Source organism: Balaenoptera borealis (genome assembly GCF_965194805.1).
Source record: "Balaenoptera borealis genome assembly, chromosome: 4".
Lineage (NCBI taxonomy): Eukaryota > Metazoa > Chordata > Mammalia > Artiodactyla > Balaenopteridae > Balaenoptera > Balaenoptera borealis.
This window is the reverse complement of record NC_138861.1, coordinates 131,325,517-131,347,340: the sequence shown is the minus strand read 5'-3', so window position 1 is coordinate 131,347,340 and position 21,824 is coordinate 131,325,517. Positions and strand designations below refer to the sequence as shown.

The following is a 21,824-nucleotide window of genomic DNA, read 5'->3' as shown; positions in this document are numbered from 1 at the left end:
TCTAATACAGCACTTAATAAAACTCTTTTGTTTCTTTTTTCCGAAACTGAACTATGTATGTCTTTTAGCTCTGAATCTCCATAGTCCCAACAATCCCTGCCATATTCGGTGATTAAATACAAAAGAAAAAACCAAGGAACCAGTAAATATTCTGCTCATTCACCATTTTTCTAATGAATTAGCTCCTCCTTTAGAGCAAACTTGCTTGTGCCAATTTCTCTACAAATTATTTGGATTAAAACGTTTAGTGATATCTTACCCTGCCATAATAAAATAGCTTATAAAAATATCAATACTAAGCTAGTTTTTAATAAAAATTATAGTATTATCCCAATACGTTTGACTTAGCAGAAATATAATTTAATCAAGTACCTCTGCCTATCAGCCCATGGCCCATAGTTGAAATCTGTTCCTTTACCACAAACTATATCCAGTCCCCAACAGGGAGGCAAATCTTGTAATTTGCAATCCTCACTGCTCATTTCTCCTTCAACAGTTTCTTCTGTTTCTTCTGGAACAAGTCCTATATTGCAGAATATACAATATGAAGATAGTTACTTAAAATAACCATTAAAAGGCCTCCTTAGATCAACATTTCTAAAAATTTTTTGATCTCAGGAACCTTTTACACTCTATATTGAAGACCCCAAAGTGGGATTTTTTTTTTCGTATTGTATCTATCAAAATTTACTGTATTCAAATTTTGAATTGAGCAATATTTTTAAATTTTATTTTTAAAATAAACTCATTACATGTTGACATAACAAAATGTCTGATAAGATTTAATGAAAATATGATGTGAAAAATAACTACATTTTAATGAAAACAAATACAATTTTATTTCATTTTTTATGAAAATATTTTTTAATCAAAATAAGCATATTTTCTAAAACAAATTAATTTATTGAGAAGTGTTGGCATCGTTTTTATTTTGGCAAATTTCTTAAATACACAGCTTAATAGAAAACAAGTGAATTCTCACAGCTGTTTCCGCACTTAATCTATTAAAGAAAACCTAGCCTCATACAAATAGGTAGACAGAAAAGGGAGGAGTATTTTAATAGCTTTTTCAGATAATTTTGGATATTCTTTGACACTAGACCAAAATTCAACAAGTGGTAATTTCTTAAAGATTACTTGCAATGTGGAATCTGAAACCATATCGCTGAACTTATACCCTGACACATTAAAATTTACTGATCTCTCTTGCACTCTGAATAAATCTTTTACGGACATCATGAATTGGTCATTTGGAAAATATTGGTTCACTGAGACATGCATATTTTTCCCAAATAGACAAATTTCATTATTAAACATTTAAAAAGTCATATTGTTAATATCACTGGTAGTCTCATCAGAAAAGTCATCAAACTCACAGTAGCAGACCCAAATTTTCCAAAATTCTAACTTTCACATGAAAGCTCAAAACCATAGTTTGTCCCTAGTTGCTCTTTCAAGCACAACTGGTATTCCATGAAAAGAGCAAACAGTTCAGCTTGGAACTCAATCACAGAGTGCTTTTCCTCGAAACAACAGTGTACTTTGGTATGGGGCAGAAGTGTATTATGCGTTCTTATCATTTTATTAAATGAATATTAAAAAGTTTACTGAAGGGTCAAGATTTAATAAAAGTAATTTTTACTGCTTAATCAAAGACACTGTAAAGTGCACTGGCATTTGTTTTATTGTGACTGCGTGGCAGTGAAAAAGACAGGGATTACTAGTATAGTTTGGAATCACTGCCTTGATTCATGCTAAAGCACCAGAAGTTTTGCCCCCTGTAACTCTTACACCATCAATACAACACAGTAAAAAAAAAAGGCAAATAACACCCTAATTTTGAAAATACTTTGACCTCATAAACCTCCTTAAAGGTATGAAAAACAAGAATTAGGAAAAAATGACTAAAAATCCAATATTTAGCTCATTTATAAAACTGAGGCCACCTGTGAAGCATTGTAACTAGCTGGACTTCAATCCTTATACTTTAAGCCTCAAATCCAACTTACTGTGATGTTTTTCCCCTAAGCCAGCATGAACTACCTTAACTATCATCACATTCTCTAATGGTTTTCACTCATGGTCATTTGTATTCACAATTTTTGAAGTATACTTGCAAAAATGGAATTTGAAGGAAAGATTACTATATTGTTCTCTTTTGATCTGAAATACTAAAGTAATATTCAACTTTTGACAAATGACACAGGTATTTTTTAGGTAGGCATTCTCACATCCACATTTACCGTTATTAATGCTTATTTATATCCTAAGCAAGGATACTTAAAATATTATTAGATATCAGCATTTCATAGAAGAAACAGAATTGTAGCTATGAAACATATTTTCAAAAAATAATACCTGGCTCATCCATGTAATAGTAGATGTCAACATCATTCGACTGCATCACCACAAAACCTTCTCCCATTAATCTTGGTGGTCTATACAAAGGAAGGTGGAAGGCAAACTAAGTACATCTCCAGAATATAAAATGTTCAGTATTCCAATTAACGATGGTAATGGGTGAAAACAAAAAAGAAAACTAAAAAGCAATCAAGTGTAGAAACGTGAAAAGGGAAAACATCTTTCACATATACAATAAATTGTTCCATAATTGTTTTCTATATTAGACTATATAAAAAATTGGCACTGAAGAATTTTTGACCAGTAAAATCAGTTAAAGAAAGACAAAAAATCTGTTTTGCATTTTTCATTTTAAGTTTTAAATGAGAGAAATCCATTTAAAACAAAGTTTAATTAAATACAATGGAAGAACAATGTTCATTGGAATATAATAATCATATTCTGCATTTGCAACAATAAATTTAAAATTAGACTTCAAATTCAACCATTTTATATTAATAACACTATAAAACTGATTAAAAATATCATCTTATATATTGTAAAATAAAGCATAACCTTTCAGAAACCTTATATTACCTATTATATGCAACTTTATATTACCTATTTCCAAGAATATTTAGTTGATCAACTTGAAATAAACTTAAAGGAAACATCTTGAACTCAAATTCTGGAATGAATGTTTCTGTACCATCAATTAACTTCCCTCTTTACTTGCTTTGATTTAACAACTTTTGTCTTTGTCATACACCACAATACCTTCCTTCCATATCAAAATTAACCTCTCAATCATCAGATAATATAACACATACAAATTCAACAATCTTCTTCTAAATATGTATTAAATCACAAAGGTTAGGATTTAATCTCATTATTTAATCTCCATGCTTACTTTTGAAGAGTGAAAAATACAATTTTAAATCTTTTTATACAAATAGCAGGACACTTTTTCATTTTACTCTGTAGTAATTTTCACAAAAACCCAGATTTATTTTTTTCAGTATTACAACTTGCACCCATAAATACAGAATTGTGTGCGTAGCTTATATTCCAAGATGCTTAGCAATTCAGTGATCCTGAAGAGTGTGAAACCAGGTAGACCCAGAGCCTCCCCGGTACTCAAGTTGGGAAAATGACTGTGTCATTCTAGCCAATCCCTAGAAAATCTAATAGCAAGCTAGCCAAAAGTTGGAACTAAAAAGAAACAATCATGTTTCTCATAACCTCAAACTTTATATTGCCTACACACAAAGACAAAAGCTGAGACAGTGGAAACTCATCACATGAATACTTAAATTACACAAATTTAACCATAGACTCCTTCACAAAAAAGAATAGTGATTGAGAATAACAAAGATTACAAGAGCCCTCACCCCACTCGTGAGCATGTGGCCTGGGAGTCAGATGCGAGTCATGTGTCTGTTACCTGAGGGTCCCAGTCCTCTGGAATGGAAGCATCCCACCACAAAGAGGGTGACTCTAGGGTGCGTCATTATTACAATGTGTCTCCTAAATGCAAGGAGCTACTTCACTGAAGGAAAGCAAATCTGGAAAGCTAGGTGGAAAACTGACTGGGACTTAAATGTCAACTGAATTCCAAAACTGTCTTAACTTCATCAGTTTTCCAAGAGTAATTCTGATTCAATTTTCAACTTTTCATTAACTCAAATGATACTCTACTATAATGAATTTGTTGGATTTACTATTTATCCATCCCTTCTGAAAATAAAAACCTACCTGTAATGTGTATTTTCTAACATACAAACATCAGGGCTCAACTGCCCAAAATAAATTTCCCAAATACAGAGAAAATGATAGAAAAATTATAAGCTTATAAACAGTGCCTGACATATATTAAATGGCAATAAATATTAACTATTACAATTAAAAAACAAGAAAAATAGCTTATAGAAAAATATTTAAAATAGGAGTTTACCAGTGGATAAACTCCATTTATCTTACAAAGCAGGAATACTCAGTTGATTTAATAGAGAAATATACGTAATTATTGCCCAACTTATAGCAAAGAAATTAAAAGGATACTAAAGATTCTAAATGATAAGCTACAACAGGTATAAAGAAGTTATTTGTTATTTTTATGACTTTCTTACTCATCATTTTGAAGACCAACATATCTTGGACTAGGAACAAGCATGACTCGAACATTTTCAAGCTTTCCCTTCACAATATGCATGAACTGGTCAAGATGACTGGAAGGTGGTTTTGTAGTATAGGTTAAGAAAGCATCATCAAAGTTGATGCACAGAGTTTGAGGTTGGTAATGATTTCCAAAGGCCAAGCGTCCCTAAAAAAAACAGATAAGAGATGTTATGCCATACTATTTAGGCTGTATTTTTTTTTCTCAGCCGACCTAATAACAAGCATTTTCAAGCAACTACTAAATGATTCCACTTTAGCACTATATACTGTTTAAATTGCTCCACTGATCAATTTAGACCAGTGTTTAAAGAAATTTGAGCACTTGTGAATAAATAAATAGCCTTTAAGGTCTATACATTTGTGCTAAAATGGTATTGGTGTTGAAATAATTCTTTCACTTTATTAAGAATGGAACCCAAAGACATCTACAAAATTACTTTCTCAAGTGAAAATTATATTTGCAAAAATAAAAGGTTCTGTTATTAACCCATGAAACATTAATTGTAGTGGAATTTACTTACTGTGCTCACATTGACCTTTATGACTGGAATAAGTGATCTCCATGAAGATGTGGGGTCTTGAGATTCTGTTTTTACTTTAACTCTGAGAAGAAAAAACAAAAATTGACATATATGAGAAAAACTTAAGTACCTGAGAATACTGTTGACTTCCTCACAGTACACATTATTATTTTTTTATTGGCTGTGTTGGGTCTTTGTTGCAGCACGCAGGCTTTCTCTAGTTGCGGTGAGCAGGGGCTACTCTTTGTTGTGGTGTGCGGGCTTCTCATTGTGGTGGCTTCTCCTGTTGTGGAGCACAGACTCTAGGCGCGCGGGCTTCAGTAGTTGTGGCTCACGGGCTCTAGAGCGCAGGCTCAGTAGTTGTGGCACACAGGCTTAGCTGCTCCACGGCATTTGGGATCTTCCCAGACCAGGGCTTGAACCCCTGTCCCCTGCATTGGCAGGCAGATTCTTAACCACTGCACCACCAGGGAAGTCCCACAATACACATTATTAATACCAGCTATATCTTTCCAAATATATCTAATAACTGCTCAGTAAATAAAACAATGACCATCTAATGGACACGAATATCCCTAAAATGTCTCCTAGAATGTACTCTATCACGCACCAATTTTTATATAAGAAGCTATAACAAAAAAGTATATTTTCAGAATGACAAGCTTTAATGACAAGGTATAAATTATGATGTGCTGTCATTACATCTGTCATTATGCCTACTGCACTACATTATATCATTTTACAAGACAGCAAAAATTATAATTAAAACAAAAATGACCAAGATATAAGTTATTTTGATGTTTTAAGTGTTTTAAGCACTTCTGACAGTTCGACTGATCCTTCTCCTTCCCTACCCCCGCCACTCTGTGCCAAAATAATTTCCTCTCAATACAATGAAAAGGATAGACCAAGAGTAAGCAAAAAGGAACTGTCCATACACAAGGTACACAACTTTTAAGAAATGAAAAATTCACAGCAATTCACTAAAGATTTCATATGAAAACTCAAGGCATATCTCTTCAGTAACCCAGTAACTCCTAAATCACACTTCTGGAGCCATATTTATAAGATGGCCTTCAGTGCTTAAAACTAAATTCAAAAACTAACCTCACTACCACCCCCTAAGGTTCTCTAAGGTTCCCTGACTAAGCATGACTACTGCTTAAATTAGAAATTTGGATTCACTGTTGACTCATCCTTCTTATTTATTCTCCACATCTAATTCATCACTCTCTTAAGTATTCATCTGCCTAAGTGTATCTGGAATCCATCTCCTTCTCTTCCTTCCCCTTGCTAACAACCCAGTTGATGATCATCTCTTCCCGTAACTGTTACTATGTCCTTCTATCTGGTCTCCCTGCCTCCAGTCTTATCTCCCTCCAATCACAACACAACACTGCTGACCTGGGGTAAGGCCACATTTCTAACCTGGATCCTGCTAAACATTTTAGTCTAATTTATCCCCACCTCAAGTAATCCACTCCAGCCTCAGTAACAACTTCTCTATTGCATATGATGTTTCTTCTCCATGGAAGAACTTTCATCTCCTTCTCTGCTTAATTCATTCACCTTTAAGGTTCCTACCTTCCCGGATCCTTCTATGTGTGCCCAGAGAATTCTATTCTTGTCCCTGTTATATTTCTTGCACTAAAATTGCCTTTTAAGTGTTCTAACTCCCACAGTAGGCTGTAAATTCCCTCAAGATAGAACAGTTGTCATATTCTCAGTATCCCCAGTACCTCAAGCTCAGTGCCTGGGACATAATATGCACTAAATATTTAACTGAGAATAAACATCCTCATCATCTACTTTTAAAAAAATCAAACTATTATGTATACAAGGCTGGTTCAACATTCAAAAATCAATTAACAGGCTAAAAGTGAAAAATCAAAGGATCATACCAACAGATACAGAAAAAGCATCTGACAAAATCCAATACCCATTCATGATTAAAACCTCTAGTTTTACTAACTAGGAATAGAGGGGGACTTCCTCAACTTGATAAAGAATATCAACCAACAAAAACCTACAGTTAACATCATACTTAACAGTGAGAAACTAGAAGCTTTCCCACTAAGACCAGGTATGAAGCAAGATGTCCCCTCTCACCATTCTTTTCCAAATTCATACTAGAAGTTCTAGCTATTGCAATAAGACAAAAAAAGGAAATAAAATGTATACAGATTGGGAAGGAAGAAATAAGACTTTGTTTGCAGCTGACACAATCATCTATGTTGAAAATCGGAAAGAACTGATCAAGAATACTCTTAGAACTAATGACTATAGCAAGGTTGCAGGATACAAGGTTAGTAATATACAAGAGTCAATCACTTTCCTATATACCACCAATGAACAAGTGGAATTTGAAATTAAAAACATAATACCGTACATTAGCACCACAGAAAATGAAATAGGTATAAATTTAACAATTTTTCTACAAGATCTACATGAGGAAAACTATAAAACTCTGATGAAAGATATCAAAGAGAACTAAATAACTAAAGAGACATTCCATGTTCATTGATAGGAAGACTCAATACTGTCAAGATGTCTATTCTTCCCAACTTGATTTATAAATTCAATGCAATCCATATTGAAACCCCTGAATATTGGCAAACTGATTCTAAAGTTTATATGGAGAGGCAAAAGACCCAGAATAGCCAAGACAACATTGAAGGAGAAAAGCAAAGTTGGAGGACTGACACTACCTGATTTCAAGACTTAAATGTAAAGCTACAGTAATCAACACACTGTGGTATTGGTGAAAGAAAACAAATAGGTCAATGAAACAGAACGGAGAGCCCAGAAACAGATAAAATAAAATCATATAATTGTATATGCACCTTAGCTATGTATAGACTTATGTATGTGCATTCAAAAGAATAAAAAACAAATTGATAGTAGTTATCAACAAAGAAGGAAGTAGAACTGGTGAGAAGAATAGACCGGGACTGCTTTTTCACATTACATAATTCTGTATTATTTGACATTTTTGAAGAATTATATACTTATTTGTGAGAATAAATGTTTTAGTTAATCTACAAAGAAAGATTAGGCTGTGTTTAGGTAAACAGTGTTAGTAATACTCTAATAAAAGCAGATGTTTAAATGTTGGAGATCAATAAAATTCAAGTGTGACAAGTCAACCTTTCAATTTTGGACTGGGTTCTTGTTCTTCCATTTTCTCGTGTTTTATCATCTTCTTTCTTGGGTGGAATTATTGTTGGCTCCAAACCAAACAATTCTTGAAGACGTCCATAAAGATCCGAACGATTATAGACATGAAATTCAAAGTCATTGACTGTGATGTATAATCTAGTTTCTGCCTTTGGATCTAAAGACATCAATTACAAAAAAAAAAAAAAAAAAAGTTTTTAGTCAACTTTTAAAAAACTTTAGTCAAAGTTTTAAGTCAAATCTTTTCCACAGCTAAAGTAACTCAAATGATTTCTTTTAAAACAGAAGTCTATGATAAAAGGGAATAATATTTTAAAAGCAATAAAACATGGACAAAAGAAAGAAAAAAGCTGATTTACTACAGTATTTCAATTTAGCACTCTAAAAACAATCTGAATTTCTACATTCTGGGTGTATAACAACAAAACTTAAAGACTGTATGCTAAGAACAGCACAATGCCATTTACAGAGTAAAACTTTACCTCAATATAGCCATAAGTGTATACTAAAATATAAATAGTAAATTGTTCAAAGTATGATGCATTTAAACATCACACTAGTATTTGAACTTGTGCATCATAGAAACCAGGACTTTTCATAAATACTAGTTTGTTTTTACAAACTACACAATGCTAAAACAAAGATTCTATAAACTGTCCTCAAATAATAATCTCAAATAAAAGACAATTATTTTAAATATAAGTAACAATAGTAATAAATCCATTTATAAAGTGATAGATGGGGCACTTGTTTCTACTGAGGAAATAATCTAAGACAGTGCATCTCATGTCAACCAAAAGGGGTCAGAAGAAAGGTACCACAGTCAGTGCTTTATTTTGCTATAAATGATACATGTGTTTTTTAAGACTTCTTTTTCAACCTTCATCTGTTTTTATCCCTGTCAAACAAATTCAATTGAAAGGCAATTAAAATTAGCTATGACCAGTTAGAATAATCTAATTTTTTTAAATGGGTAAAGAGAATTACCAACTTTCATTTCAGTAGCTTATGCTGTGGTTTAGTAAGGTACCAAATTTCACCAATATTAATTTCTTCTCAAATTATTAGCAAAACAGTATATGAGATGTCAAACACCCTAAATAAATGTAAATTTTAGTTTAAATTAAGAAATGAAAAATACACTGCCACTCATATTTCAAAAATAAGCTAAGGAAAATGAATCAACAACATTCATATTTTTATACAGTAATACTTTTAGTTTTACTCCAATCAAGGTTTTTTCCCTCATTACTTCCTGAGACAAGAGAGGAAAGAGAGATAAACACCATCCTTCAAAAAACTAATGTTTAAGAGCTGTAACTTTTCTTATATTTTTTAGATAGCTCTTGATCTATGTTCTCTCTCCTATTTCTTCAGATTTATCAAATGGATAAAAGCTAAGACGATCCCCTAAGCTATTACATAAAGTGTGTTCCCCTTTTTCTTGCTGTAGGTCAAATTCTTAAAATTAAAATAAAAATAAGAAACACACTTTTTTTTTAATACATATGAAGTATTCTAAGACTTAATAGTTATAAATATCATTATCATTTTTAAATAAGTAAATCAAACTTTATCACTCATTAGGTTTTAAACCTTTCTACAGTAATCATTCATGACCTCGTCTCAAAATGTCAGGGTCAAATATCCAGCAGCCTACTCAAATATCTCCAATTTGATGTCCAACAGGCATCACGCACTTGACATATCCAACCAAACACCCGATTTTCCCACCCAAACCTACTCCACAATATTCCCCACCCTATTAAAAGCAAGTCAATCTTTTCCATTGCTCAGGCCAAAATATTTGACTGCTCTCTTTCTTTCTTGTCCCAGATATTATCAGCAAATCCTGTCAGCTTTTCTTTCAACATATATCCAGAAACCACTACTCACCACTCTGGCCCAAGTCACCATCAACCTGCACCTGTTTTAACACAACAGCCTCCTAACTAGTCTCCCTGCTTCTGTCCTTATTTCCCTTATGCCTGTGCTTTACACATTGGCCAGATCTTTCAAAAACCCTAAGTAAAATCATGTCACTCTCCTGTTCCCTAATTTTCTGATGGCCTCCTCTCTCATTGATACCAAGTTCCTTTAAAAATGACCTATAAAATCCTATAGGATCTGCACTCTTCTCCCCTTCTAGTCCTCCCTCCAGTAAACTGGCCTCCATTTTGGTTATAAACCAGGACCTGAACAACCAGGAAATGTCCTTCCCCCAGATATTCACAATAACTCTTCTCCCCCCTTCTAGTCCTCCCTCCAGTAAACTGGCCTCCATTTTGGTTATAAACCAGGACCTGAACAACCAGGAAATGTCCTTCCCCCAGATAGTCACAATAACTCATTTCCTTAACTTGCTTCATGTTTCTGTTTAACTATCCCCTATCAATGAAGCCTCTCCCGACTTCCCTATGTACACAGCACCCTCCCTGCAAACCAGCACTCTCTATTCTACGGACCCTACTCTGATTTTCCTCAATGCCATATTTTCCTCACTCACTCCTCGATGCTACATATATTTACTCGCTAATTACCTGAATCCTTCCCAAGCAAGAATTCAGAATGAAGCAAGCTCTTTAAGAGGAAAAAACTTGTTTTATTCACTATTGTATCTCTGGTGCCTAGAACAATTCTTATTACATAGTAGGGCTCATTTGAAAGAGGAACAGAGCATCTTACCACAAATCATACTCCTAAGTAAAACAAAAATGTCCTCAAACAAATAGATCTAAGACTTTTTGGAAACCCAACATGTGGAAGCATAATAAATGCAAAGTAGGTTATTTTTCTATTCCCACTTTGATCTATACAAGTAGGAATTAATTATTATACAATTCTTCAAGGTCATAAACAACTCAATCAAAATTTACCTCAAAACTCATTTAAGTCATTTGTTTTCAAATTTACTTTTGGAACACTTGATCATGGTCCCTGAATACAAATGCCTTGATCATTAGGAATATACTATAAAGGCCAGTGGATGAGCTACAGAAGTAGCAATGGGGAAAATCAAGAGTCTGGACTAGCTCCTAATTGGATCAGCAGTGATGAATTAACAAATGATGACTGTATAAAAATGGAAACAGGATTACTCTCAATTTGGTCTTCAACTTGCTGGACATGCACAACTGATTCTCTTCTTTCCATATAACTGATACGAAAGAATATGGCTACATTAACTTACTAAAGACAACAAGGTACAAAGATAAAGGTATTAATCTCTGAAAGTATTTTGAAAACACTGATAAACACTAAATACTTAATACTAAAACACTGCAAGATCCCCTCAACAATCCCTACCTATTTTCCCAACTTTTTTTTTTTTGCATTATTTATTATTGATTGTCACCTCCCCCAACTAGAATGTAAACTCCATTAGAGATGATTTTTTCCTGTTGTGTTCACTCTTCTATCCCTGGTTGCCTAAAATATTGCCTGGTATGTAGAAGGGGCTCAATAAATATGTTAAATCCTTAAACAGAAATATAAATGGGCTTTTAAATTTTAAGTAAGATTGAACAAAATGCCTAGACCACTCTTTTCCTTCCAAAAATCACTTTAGAAAAATACTGAACAAATAGTGAATCTATAAGCATTTTAAAAGCAGCTTTTGGTTTCATATTTTTAAATAGAGAGATTTAGCTGAGTTCACACTCATCTTCTTTGTTCTATTGCTTCTATTTGTTTCACCTGTATTACTAATATTCCAGCCAGCAAGCTACGTGATTAAACAGTAAATCAGATCTCCAAGCCTGGTCGATCTCCAAGCTTACAATGGCCTTATTCTCTTCAGAGTCTTTGCCCAGGATCTTTTCTGTCAATAAACCCAGCTTTCTGCCATATTCCATATGGCAATTCCCTCTCCATCCCTCAACCCCTATCCCAACAAACACAGATGCAAAAAGGTGGCCCAAGAGCACACCCATAGAGACAGAAACATAGGAAAAAGCACATACACAGAGGTGAGCACACATATACAGAGGGGGGCATGCACTCACTTAAGCACTCAAACACAGAACCACTCACAAGGACAAACACATACATACATATACTCTCACAGAGCCATACATGCAGATGCATGCATACAAGTACTACTATACTAGCATATTCAGTACTCATAGTATCACCCTCACAGAGATAAGTATGTACATACAGAGCCCACCTGCAGAGGTACCCCACACATAAACAGGGATACCTTCCCAGATCAACAGGGCACATCCTCATAAACAAACACCTCCCCTAACAGATGAGCACTCTACCAAAAGACAGATAGGTTTCAAAGGCATGTATCTCTCACATATAGACATGTGAGTACATGCATACACACCCACACACACACGTAACTGAGAAGAACCCTGTGAAACCTTCTCAGAATAGAGAGCCACCCATGTCCTCTGCCTGCCTTTTGTCTCTAGAAAAACTTTAGTCAAAGAATAAATTTAATCAAAGAAGTGAGAAAATGCAGAAAGAAAGGGAAATTGTCAAGCAAGACAAAATAATAATACTTTAGCCATTAAGCAAAGTCAAGGACCTTTAGTTCTTCCTCAAGGACTACGGATAATATTCTGAGCCATGTCCTTTGAGCTGTTTTGCAGATACTGAAACCCCCATCAGGTGGAAGAAATTATCTGCGTGCTGCCCACAAGCACGCAGACCCCAGACTGATTGGAACCAGAAGGCTGATGATGCTGACTCCCCATTACCTCACCACCAGCCAATCAGAAGAATGTCCACAAGCTAATGACACTCTGCTCCTTGAACACTGTAACACTCCTCACTACCCGCTCCAGGGTGGGACACACAGTCTTGAGGACATTGGCCCGCTGTGGCCCCCTTTGCCTGGCAAAGCAATAAAGCTATTTCTTTCTACTTCCTCCAAAACTCTGTCTCTGAGATTGAATCCAGCACCAGTGTACAAAGGCCTAATTTCAGCAACACATATATACAGCTTTTTTGGGGGGGAAAAAAGAAAGTTGGGGAATCCTACACTAGATTCTCCAGGAATTAGAAAAAGGTAGTAAATAAACAGTAAAAGGATATAAGATTGGATTCCTGTAACATTATTTACAAATGCCGTGACCTAAGGCAAGTACCTTAACCACCCTGAGCCTCATTTTTCTCATCTATAAAATGAGAATACCTCTACATACCTGTAGGATTGTTGTATACCATAAATACTAGCTAGTTCCCTTGCCTTTGCAGGTCAAATTCTTACTAGTCATATAAATTATGTATTCACTTTTGATTTGTACTGAATTCTCTTCTTTTTAAATAATTTTTCATTTCATAATGTGACATAATGCTCATCGTAATAACAAAAGCAGCTCATCTCTATTGAACAGTTGCTATGTTCCAGGTACTGTTCTAGGCACTTTACTCATATAATCTCATTTAATCCTCACAACAACCCTGGCAGTCAGAGCCCAAGATTATATAACTAGGAAGTAGACTAAAATCCAGGTCTCTAAATAGGTTCTTAACCACAAAACAAAATTACTTATCAATTATATTAATAAATGTAATGACTATTGCAAAAGCAAAAAAGTTATTAATCCCTGAAAACAGAAATGTACAAAACGGGTCCAGTTATTTCTTTGCATTTTATAAAAAAAAAACTGATCAATAGTCAAAACTTAAATGTAGTATTTAATTGTTAAATTCTGGTAACACTAGATTTCTCACTGACATTTATCTCTCCTGGAAATTTTAAAAGCAGTTTTTAGGTTTCATTCATTCTGATGACACTGGGAGTCAAAGGGAAAACTTTAATTTATACATAATTTAAGAAAGGTATAATCAACTGGCTCTTTTAAATCTTCTCTCTACATTAACACTGCTCTACCCTTGAAGGCAGAAATCTTCTCTTTCTCATACTCCTTGTCATCTAACAGTCACATAATGGGCTTCCCAAACTCATTTGTTAATAAAATACCCAATAGATAGAAGTATAGACATAAAAGGCTCTTAACAAGCAGTTAATTTACGGAGGAAAAAAATAAATGAATGTTGTAGAACAGCTTAAGTCTCCTGAGCAAACAGCTAATTGAGACTTCTTGTTTTCCAAAGGGAAATCGGAAAAAAGGCACTTATTTAATTATATAATTGGGACACATGTTATTTGCAGTAAAAAAATCTAAAGTGCAGACGTGCTGACAAAGCCTTGTAATACTTAGAATCGATACTTAGCACAAAGACAAAATAGTCTGCTGACCTTTTAAAAATTGTTCAGGGATTTTTTCCTTTGTGTATTTAACAAACAAGATCTAGACGCTACAAATTTAAAAGTACTAGATTATATTAGGCTAAAACTTGTAAGCAACAAAATAACAGAAAGGGACATACTTTACCATCATCCTTTCACTAAACAGCCCAAGAATTCCTCTGGATAAGAAGGATGCATGCCTAGTTTGTCAGACTAGTATGAATTTAAACACTATGATATATCACCACATATTAAGAGGTAACTGGCCCTGCTATTTATTTTCCAAAAGAATCCCTTAAAATTAAATATCCTAAAAATAAAGATTTTTGACTGATATCCTCATTAAGTGGCCTTTAGCCAACAACCATCTATAACAGATCACTAATTCATGACCTAGGGCATATTTTACAACAAACTCTATGGTAAACAAATTAGATGTGTTCTGTTTTCTCTTTTTTAAAGGGTTAAACTGGACAAGTGACAACTTTAAATCTGCTCTTGGCTTAAATTCTCCCAACCAAGCTCTATGGCATAGTAGTTTCAGCACTTAACACACCACTTTTCTCCTAATAGAGCAGCTCTAAAACTTCCTAATGAAAATCTTGGTCCTACCCACCAATGGGGCCTATCTCCTTGGAAGGCTAGTGGCCATGTATCTTCTCAGGCACATGCCCCAGTTAGGCTTCTAAATTTTCCACCAAAAAACATCAATCATCTCTACTTCCTGCTTGGTTAACTGCCAAAGCACATGGATCTTCCCTTAATCAGCAAGAAGTAATATCCAGAATGTAAGGTCTTGCTACTGAATATAGCTCACTATTTTAACCTGTATTCCATAACATTGTCCAACTTTTTATCAAAAGCTTACTTTGCAGCCTATTCATTCCTCTACACTATATTCTATTGATAAATTCTGTCCCTTATAAATGCTAGACTAATAATGTACTTAGACCAAACTGCTTATTCCTGCACTGCTATTTGGCATTGTGTCTTTACCTCTGAAGGGTGTAACTGTGAGCACATTGTTAAGAATGTCATCCTTTACAACAGAGAATATCTTTTAAAAGCATAGGAAGAGAAACTTCTTTGACCGTTCACCAAAGCTGTGCTATTCATGAGCACATACATTTAAATTTTTAAATGTAGGTAAAACTATGAGCAAATAATTAGAATTATAAAAGTGATAACTGATAAAGTCTACCAACTTTTAACATCACTGTAAAATGGAGGGGTGAAATCTTTTTTTCTACTGCAAACCACTGGCATAAAAAAAAATGAGAAAGAACAATTTAGAAAAAATAATTTAAATGTTATTCAATATTAAGAAAAACATAAAATATCCAAAAATTATGATAATATTTCTGTTCTACATTATGGACAATTACAGAGGGAGAGCAGAGACACAAATTTATGTTAACATTAAGAGTGACAAAAAGAATTCAAGACACAAAGAAATGGCAGGGGAGAGCCAGTCAAGGAAGGGCTAATATTTGAGCTATTTATATTAGTCTTGGGTTATGCATCTCAAGTAGTGATTACATTTTTTTATATTATTTGAAATGACCTAAGTTCATATCACTCCCCTGCCCAAAAACCTTTCACGGCAGTGGCTGCCAGATGTTCAATATCCTCCGTAACACAGCTTCCAAATTATCCCCTATTATTCCTTTACCTTATATTTACCACCAAATGGAGTTGTTAATTCCTAAACACACCCGTTTTCCAACCTTATTGCCACTGGTCAAACCAGTTATTCCATCTGAGCTACCCTCCCTTCCACTCCGCCTCTGCATGACACAATCCTACTCACTGTCATCATCAAGCATGCTGCCTAAGAGATGGAACTTTCACAACAGCCCTCCATCTACCATTCTGCTTCTTGACCAATGGGCAGAACTTTCAACATCATCAAACCATGAACCAGCTGGGACCACACCAAGTGGTCCATACCAAAGTTGGTATGGACCAACTTTGAAGATGGTTCTGAAGATGGTTCTCAGTATTTTTCCTCAACACACACTCATTGCTCCATTTTTTCTTTAATTACAATTGTTTGTATGCATGTATTCCCTCAAGTAGATTTGGATAGCACCTCTTTTTATTATCCCCCACTCCAACTTAACACAACCATCAGTAAAGTGAATTCAAAATAAAAATCTGTTCAATTAGGTAAAGATTTCTATCAAAAGTTACCTCTTTCCTAAAGAATTTGGGTCAGTTACTCTTGACCCTCATCCATGTGTTTTGGTGAATAGCAATCCACTTTAAGGAGATGTTACATTTCATGATAAAATGAATTATTTTCTTCAAAAAAAAAAAAAAAAGACTATAAACAATTTAGGATGGTATTCCCCGTGTCAAAGAAAATTCTGAAATGGGCAATTGCAGTAGGCTTAGTTTAAGTCGTGCAGTTGCCTCTGGATACTGCAAAGGTCTTCATTCCTCCCCATAAGTTGTGATCAGTGTTTATCCGTAAGAATCGCTAAGGAACCTTCTTGGGCCACATTTGACAAAGTTGTTTTATAAGAAGCACTAGACTGGAAGTTAGCAGACCTGGGTTTTTGTCCCCATTTTACCAGCTATAATCACAGTAGTTTCTGATTTTCCATCTGCCAAATGAGGGGTTTTGAGAACATTAATTGTTTCCAAATTGGTAACAGATTTTGAGAAAAATTCGTTGTTTCCTAACCGTGTTCCTTGGAATTCTGGGGTAAAGAGCATGGGGTGGAGGTGCCCTAAGGCCGAATGGGCTTCCTCACCCCACCACCCCCTACAGCTTTATCAGTTCACATGAACATTTTAAAACACTAAAAAAAAAAAAAAAATTGGGAATAAAATTCCTAATATAAATATACAAATAGGTTTTTTTAATCACAAACAAGCTATATAAATGAAGAGAACTTCTGTTTCAGCTCCATTGTAACCTTGTTAACAACAAAGCTTATGTTAACTAAACATGTAAAGAGAAAAAAAAAAGATTAAGTCAAAACAGCAAGTCACCTAACAAATAGACTACAAGATTAAAAGAAGCATGACGTGCTGAGGAAAAATATTCTCCTAAAGTAATCTATCTCTAAGGGACAAACTAGAGGGACTTTTCAAACTAAATCAGAGGCAGAAATACTGGGCCTGCACAAAGTTAAGTAAATGTGTTAGAAGCTGGGACTGAGCTCAAAGGAACTTGGCTCTCAGGAATGAGCTTTAACCATCTCTAAAGTGTAAGATATCTTTACTTAACTGCCACCTTTAAGACTTACAAATAAAAAAAAAAAAAGTCAAGAAAATTCTCTCCACAACATTTAACATGGTTAACAGTGTAGGAAAGTGACTCAAAATTTTGAATTTATTCAGATTTCATAAGAAGTCAAAACTTAAAAGATTCCCAATGCACTAACATAATATCTAAAGAACACTTTTTTTTTCCCTGTGAGAATGCTTCTAGTAAATGCTAAGAAAAGAGGTAAAAAGGTTGGTTTAACAACTGATATTCTAAAATCACAGACTAAAGACTGGTAATAACATACAGCCAGCCATTCTCAATCACAGATGAGAGATTGCAAAAAGCCTATTCCAAAGACCCACAGAATACTTTTATCATACGAAGTCACTCAGCCTCTGTTCAAAATTATCTAATGTACAACTCTAATTTTTAGAAAACTTTTTCCAGACATGAAATTTGCCATTATTTCTTCTAATCATTCTGATTTCATTACCTCTTCAGATGTCAAACTGTAACCAACTAATGCCAACCTTCTCAAGGTAGAGTACATTATTACGTATTATATAGGAGGGGCAAAAGATACGTGGGAGCAAGGAAATGACAGTTTAAAAAAAGACTAAACAATGGTGAAACAATAGCAAAATCTAAAAGTAATTTAGGATAGCTCAAAGTTTTGATAAGTTTTAAAACTTTTGGAACTTTAAATCTATTTTCCTACACAAACAAGTTATATATGATGGTAAGATTCCTAGATGAGCTCACACACACACACACACAAAACCCAACATTTAATTGGAAAGTTCCAAAGTTATACATACAGAACCAACCACCGTTTCAGGATCTCAATGGGGTGCCAGAAACAGAGGTCTTCATCGCTAAGAAAAGGTGGAGGGGTTTCATCCTCTTTTGACCTTACACTCCCAGGCCCCACTTAAAATCTCTGTAGTTATCAAAGTATGGTCCAGGGACCTCTGGGGAGATACTGAAACCCTTTCTGGAGGACCACAAAGTCAGAATTATTTTGATAGTATTATACTAAGATGTTTGACTTTTTCTCATTCCCCCATGAGTGGACAATGGAGTTTTTTAAAGGCTACATGAAGTATATGGTACAACAGACTGAATATAAAAGCAGAGGTGAGAATTCAATTATCTTCCATTAGGATATTTAAAATATTAGTAAAATATAAAACAGTGTCACTCTTCTCACTAATTTTTTTGCTTTGGAAAAGTTATTCTTCATAAAGTTTGTTATTTATTTTAATATGTAATGGATTTATGATAGGTATTTTTAATGAAATAAAAATGTTTCTATAATGATCAGGCTTAATTTTGAATGCAGTAAATATTAATAGATATAACTTACATAAATAAAAGCTCTTTGGAATCCTCAATAATTTAGAACAATGTTAATAGGTTCCTGAGATCAAAAATGTTGGAGAATCAATATTCTAGAAAGTAAAGACAAGGTCTACTCTCCTTGAGGCCACTGGTGTGGTTAATGTAGAGAAGGAAGGGTACATTCACAGACAGGAACACCTACAGTTGTGAAATGAAGATTTGAGGACAATATTCTGAGAGAAAATTCTGATGATAAAAAGCAGAACCAGAAGAGAGTCAAAGTCTGCATTTCCTCTTTTCTGCTCATCCTTACCATAGTAGATAAATGAGAATTAGTCACAATGTCATGTAAAAGTATAAATAAAGTCAAAGAAGCTGAAAAGTAAGAGAAGTGTCTTAGTAGAATGATTAAAGAGTACTAGGAAGGCCACTCTAACCACAGTATGGGATTAAGTCCATAGATGTAATAGGAGGTAAGGGTGGAAATGTGGGTAAGGGTCATACTGAGAATAACCCTAAATAAATAATAGGCTAAAGAAACTAAATTTAACCATGCAAGAGGAAAGCTGCTGAAGGATTTTCAGCCAAGGGGTATTAAAATCAGTTCTGTAAACTCCAAAGCTTTTTAAAATACTTTTATCTATTACAAAATGTGAGACATTCCAATATCTACAAATGAAAATTCTGATTATATGATTGAAGATTTCAAACACATGAAAAAATGAAAGCTCACCATGTTGCTTCTGCTTTGGGTTATACATTTTCCACCACCGAAAAATTATAAATCCATCCTGAATTCTAAGAAAGATAAATTACAGAAATGAAAGCTTAAGTAACAATTTACTTAACTCATTTCTTAATTAGTTATTATAAAAGGCAGGCAATTGATAATAAGGAAATACACAAAATTTTCAACAGGACACTAGCATACCAAGATGTTTCATAATCTTCCAGTTAAGAAAGGAAAAGAAGATTTGCAAAGCTCTTAGATTCTTCTATTTAGGTAAACTGTAATACCAGATTACATTTAACAGGAAAATAAAGTGTCAACAGAAAAAACTTTTTCTTTTTTAAATTTAAATTTTTAATTTTTAAAATTTAAAAAAGGAGTTAAAATTATATAAACTAAAAGCCAAATCTTCAAACGGGGATATTAGCATACTAAGGGAAAACATTTAAAGATTTTCTTTCATTTCAATAATGATACAACACTTCATATCCCAGAAGGATGGAATTATAGCCTAACTTTTACTTTTTACTTTTAACTTGGAGATAATTTTAGACTCACAAAGAAGTTACCTCTCCGTTATAAGTGAGGTATGAGGGCTGCCAAACCCTAGCACCTCTCAACTAATTCCATACCTTCAAGTTTTATCTAAGTAACAAATTTTAAGCAAATCACAAAAATAAGAGTAAGCTTTTCTTTCAAGGCTTATAGAAGACAGAATATATCAAACATATGAACTATCATTGCTTATTATATTCAGATTTCATTTCCTCCTTAAGGTAAAATTAGAAATGCTAATAAATGCTAAATAATTCTAAAACCTGACTATCTATACTAAGGAACTAATGGATGAGAGTTATCAACGTCTCCGATCCTTGCTTACGTAACAAATGACCACAATGAATTCTACAACAAAAATGGTCAGGTAATCTAGTGGCTCAATTTTTAAAACTAGGGATGATATAAGATTATTCATTTCCATAAGCTGCCATTCGATAATATTTTGCCAGCTTAAACCTTAGCTAAATTAATCCACTGATAGAAACATTTAAAAAAATCAATTCACCAAGTATGAGTCACTGAAGAAAATGATTTTTGATTTATGATTTTATTTGAAAAGGCCAACATTTCTAATATGAAAAAGCAAGTCATATTCAATACAGTATCATAATCAAAAAAAATTTTGTAATATTTCAAATTTGTTTTAAGACGGGTCCTCATTTATTTATTTATTTATTCTTACCTAATAGACATGTCTTCCGTAATGTAATAGATTTCACGAACCATGACTTTTCCAGAAAGAACAGAGAAAGAAAAGGAGCCTGTTGTAGGAAAAAAATAACAGCAATTAATGTAATTGTTTTGAAAGACAGTAGAGCCCTTAAAGCTTTAAATGCTCTTCGCATTCAATTTACTCAATAATTAAATGTTCTCTCCCTACTCCCTTCCTGATATCCTTAAAGCCTTACTAACCTTCTAACATTTTTCCCTCAAATATAACAAAAAGTGCCATACATATCATCACTATGAACTGAGCTACTAAATAACTATATGACAACATTAGTTTAAACAACTGCTTCCTATGGATAATTCCCTTAATTAGGCACAGCCATTAAATAAACCCAAAGCAGTGCAGAGGGCAGACAGCAGAAGCAAAAAGAACTACAATCCTACAGCTTGTGGAACAAAAACCACATTCACAGAAACACAGACAAGATGAAAAGGCAGAGGGCTATATACCAGATGAAGGAACAAGATAAAACCCCAGAAAAACAACTAAATGAAGTGGAGATAGGCAAGCTTCCAGAAAAAGAATTCAGAATAATGATAGTGAAGATGATCCAGGACCTCGGAAAAAAAATGGAGGCAAAGATCGAGAAGATGCAAGAAATGTTTAACAAAGACCTAGAAGAATTAAAGAACAAACAAACAGAGATAAACAATACAATAACTGAAATGAAAACTACACTAGAAGGAATCAACAGCAGAATAACTGAGGCAGAAGAACGGATAAGTGACCTGTAAGACAGAATGGTGGCATTCACTGCCGCGGAACAGAATAAAGAAAAAAAGAATGAAAAGAAATGAAGACAGCCTAAGAGACCTCTGGGA

General features: G+C 34.0%; 1 protein-coding gene across 11 annotated transcripts in view; it reads right to left on the bottom strand.

Annotated features, from left to right (window-relative positions):
- The window catches only part of BLTP1 (bridge-like lipid transfer protein family member 1), a 204,276-nt gene that overhangs the window by 156,030 nt on the left and 26,422 nt on the right, over positions 1-21,824 (bottom strand). For all 11 annotated transcript variants that reach the window (XM_082389554.1, XM_082389555.1, XM_082389562.1 and 8 more), the window contains 7 exons: positions 20,956-21,034; positions 19,719-19,783; positions 8,187-8,373; positions 5,040-5,121; positions 4,470-4,663; positions 2,359-2,438; positions 373-523 (listed from right to left, as the gene is read on the bottom strand). In XM_082389554.1, coding sequence (XP_082245680.1) covers positions 373-523; positions 2,359-2,438; positions 4,470-4,663; positions 5,040-5,121; positions 8,187-8,373; positions 19,719-19,783; positions 20,956-21,034 — 838 coding nt within the window. The remainder of the gene's footprint in view (positions 1-372; positions 524-2,358; positions 2,439-4,469; positions 4,664-5,039; positions 5,122-8,186; positions 8,374-19,718; positions 19,784-20,955; positions 21,035-21,824) is intronic.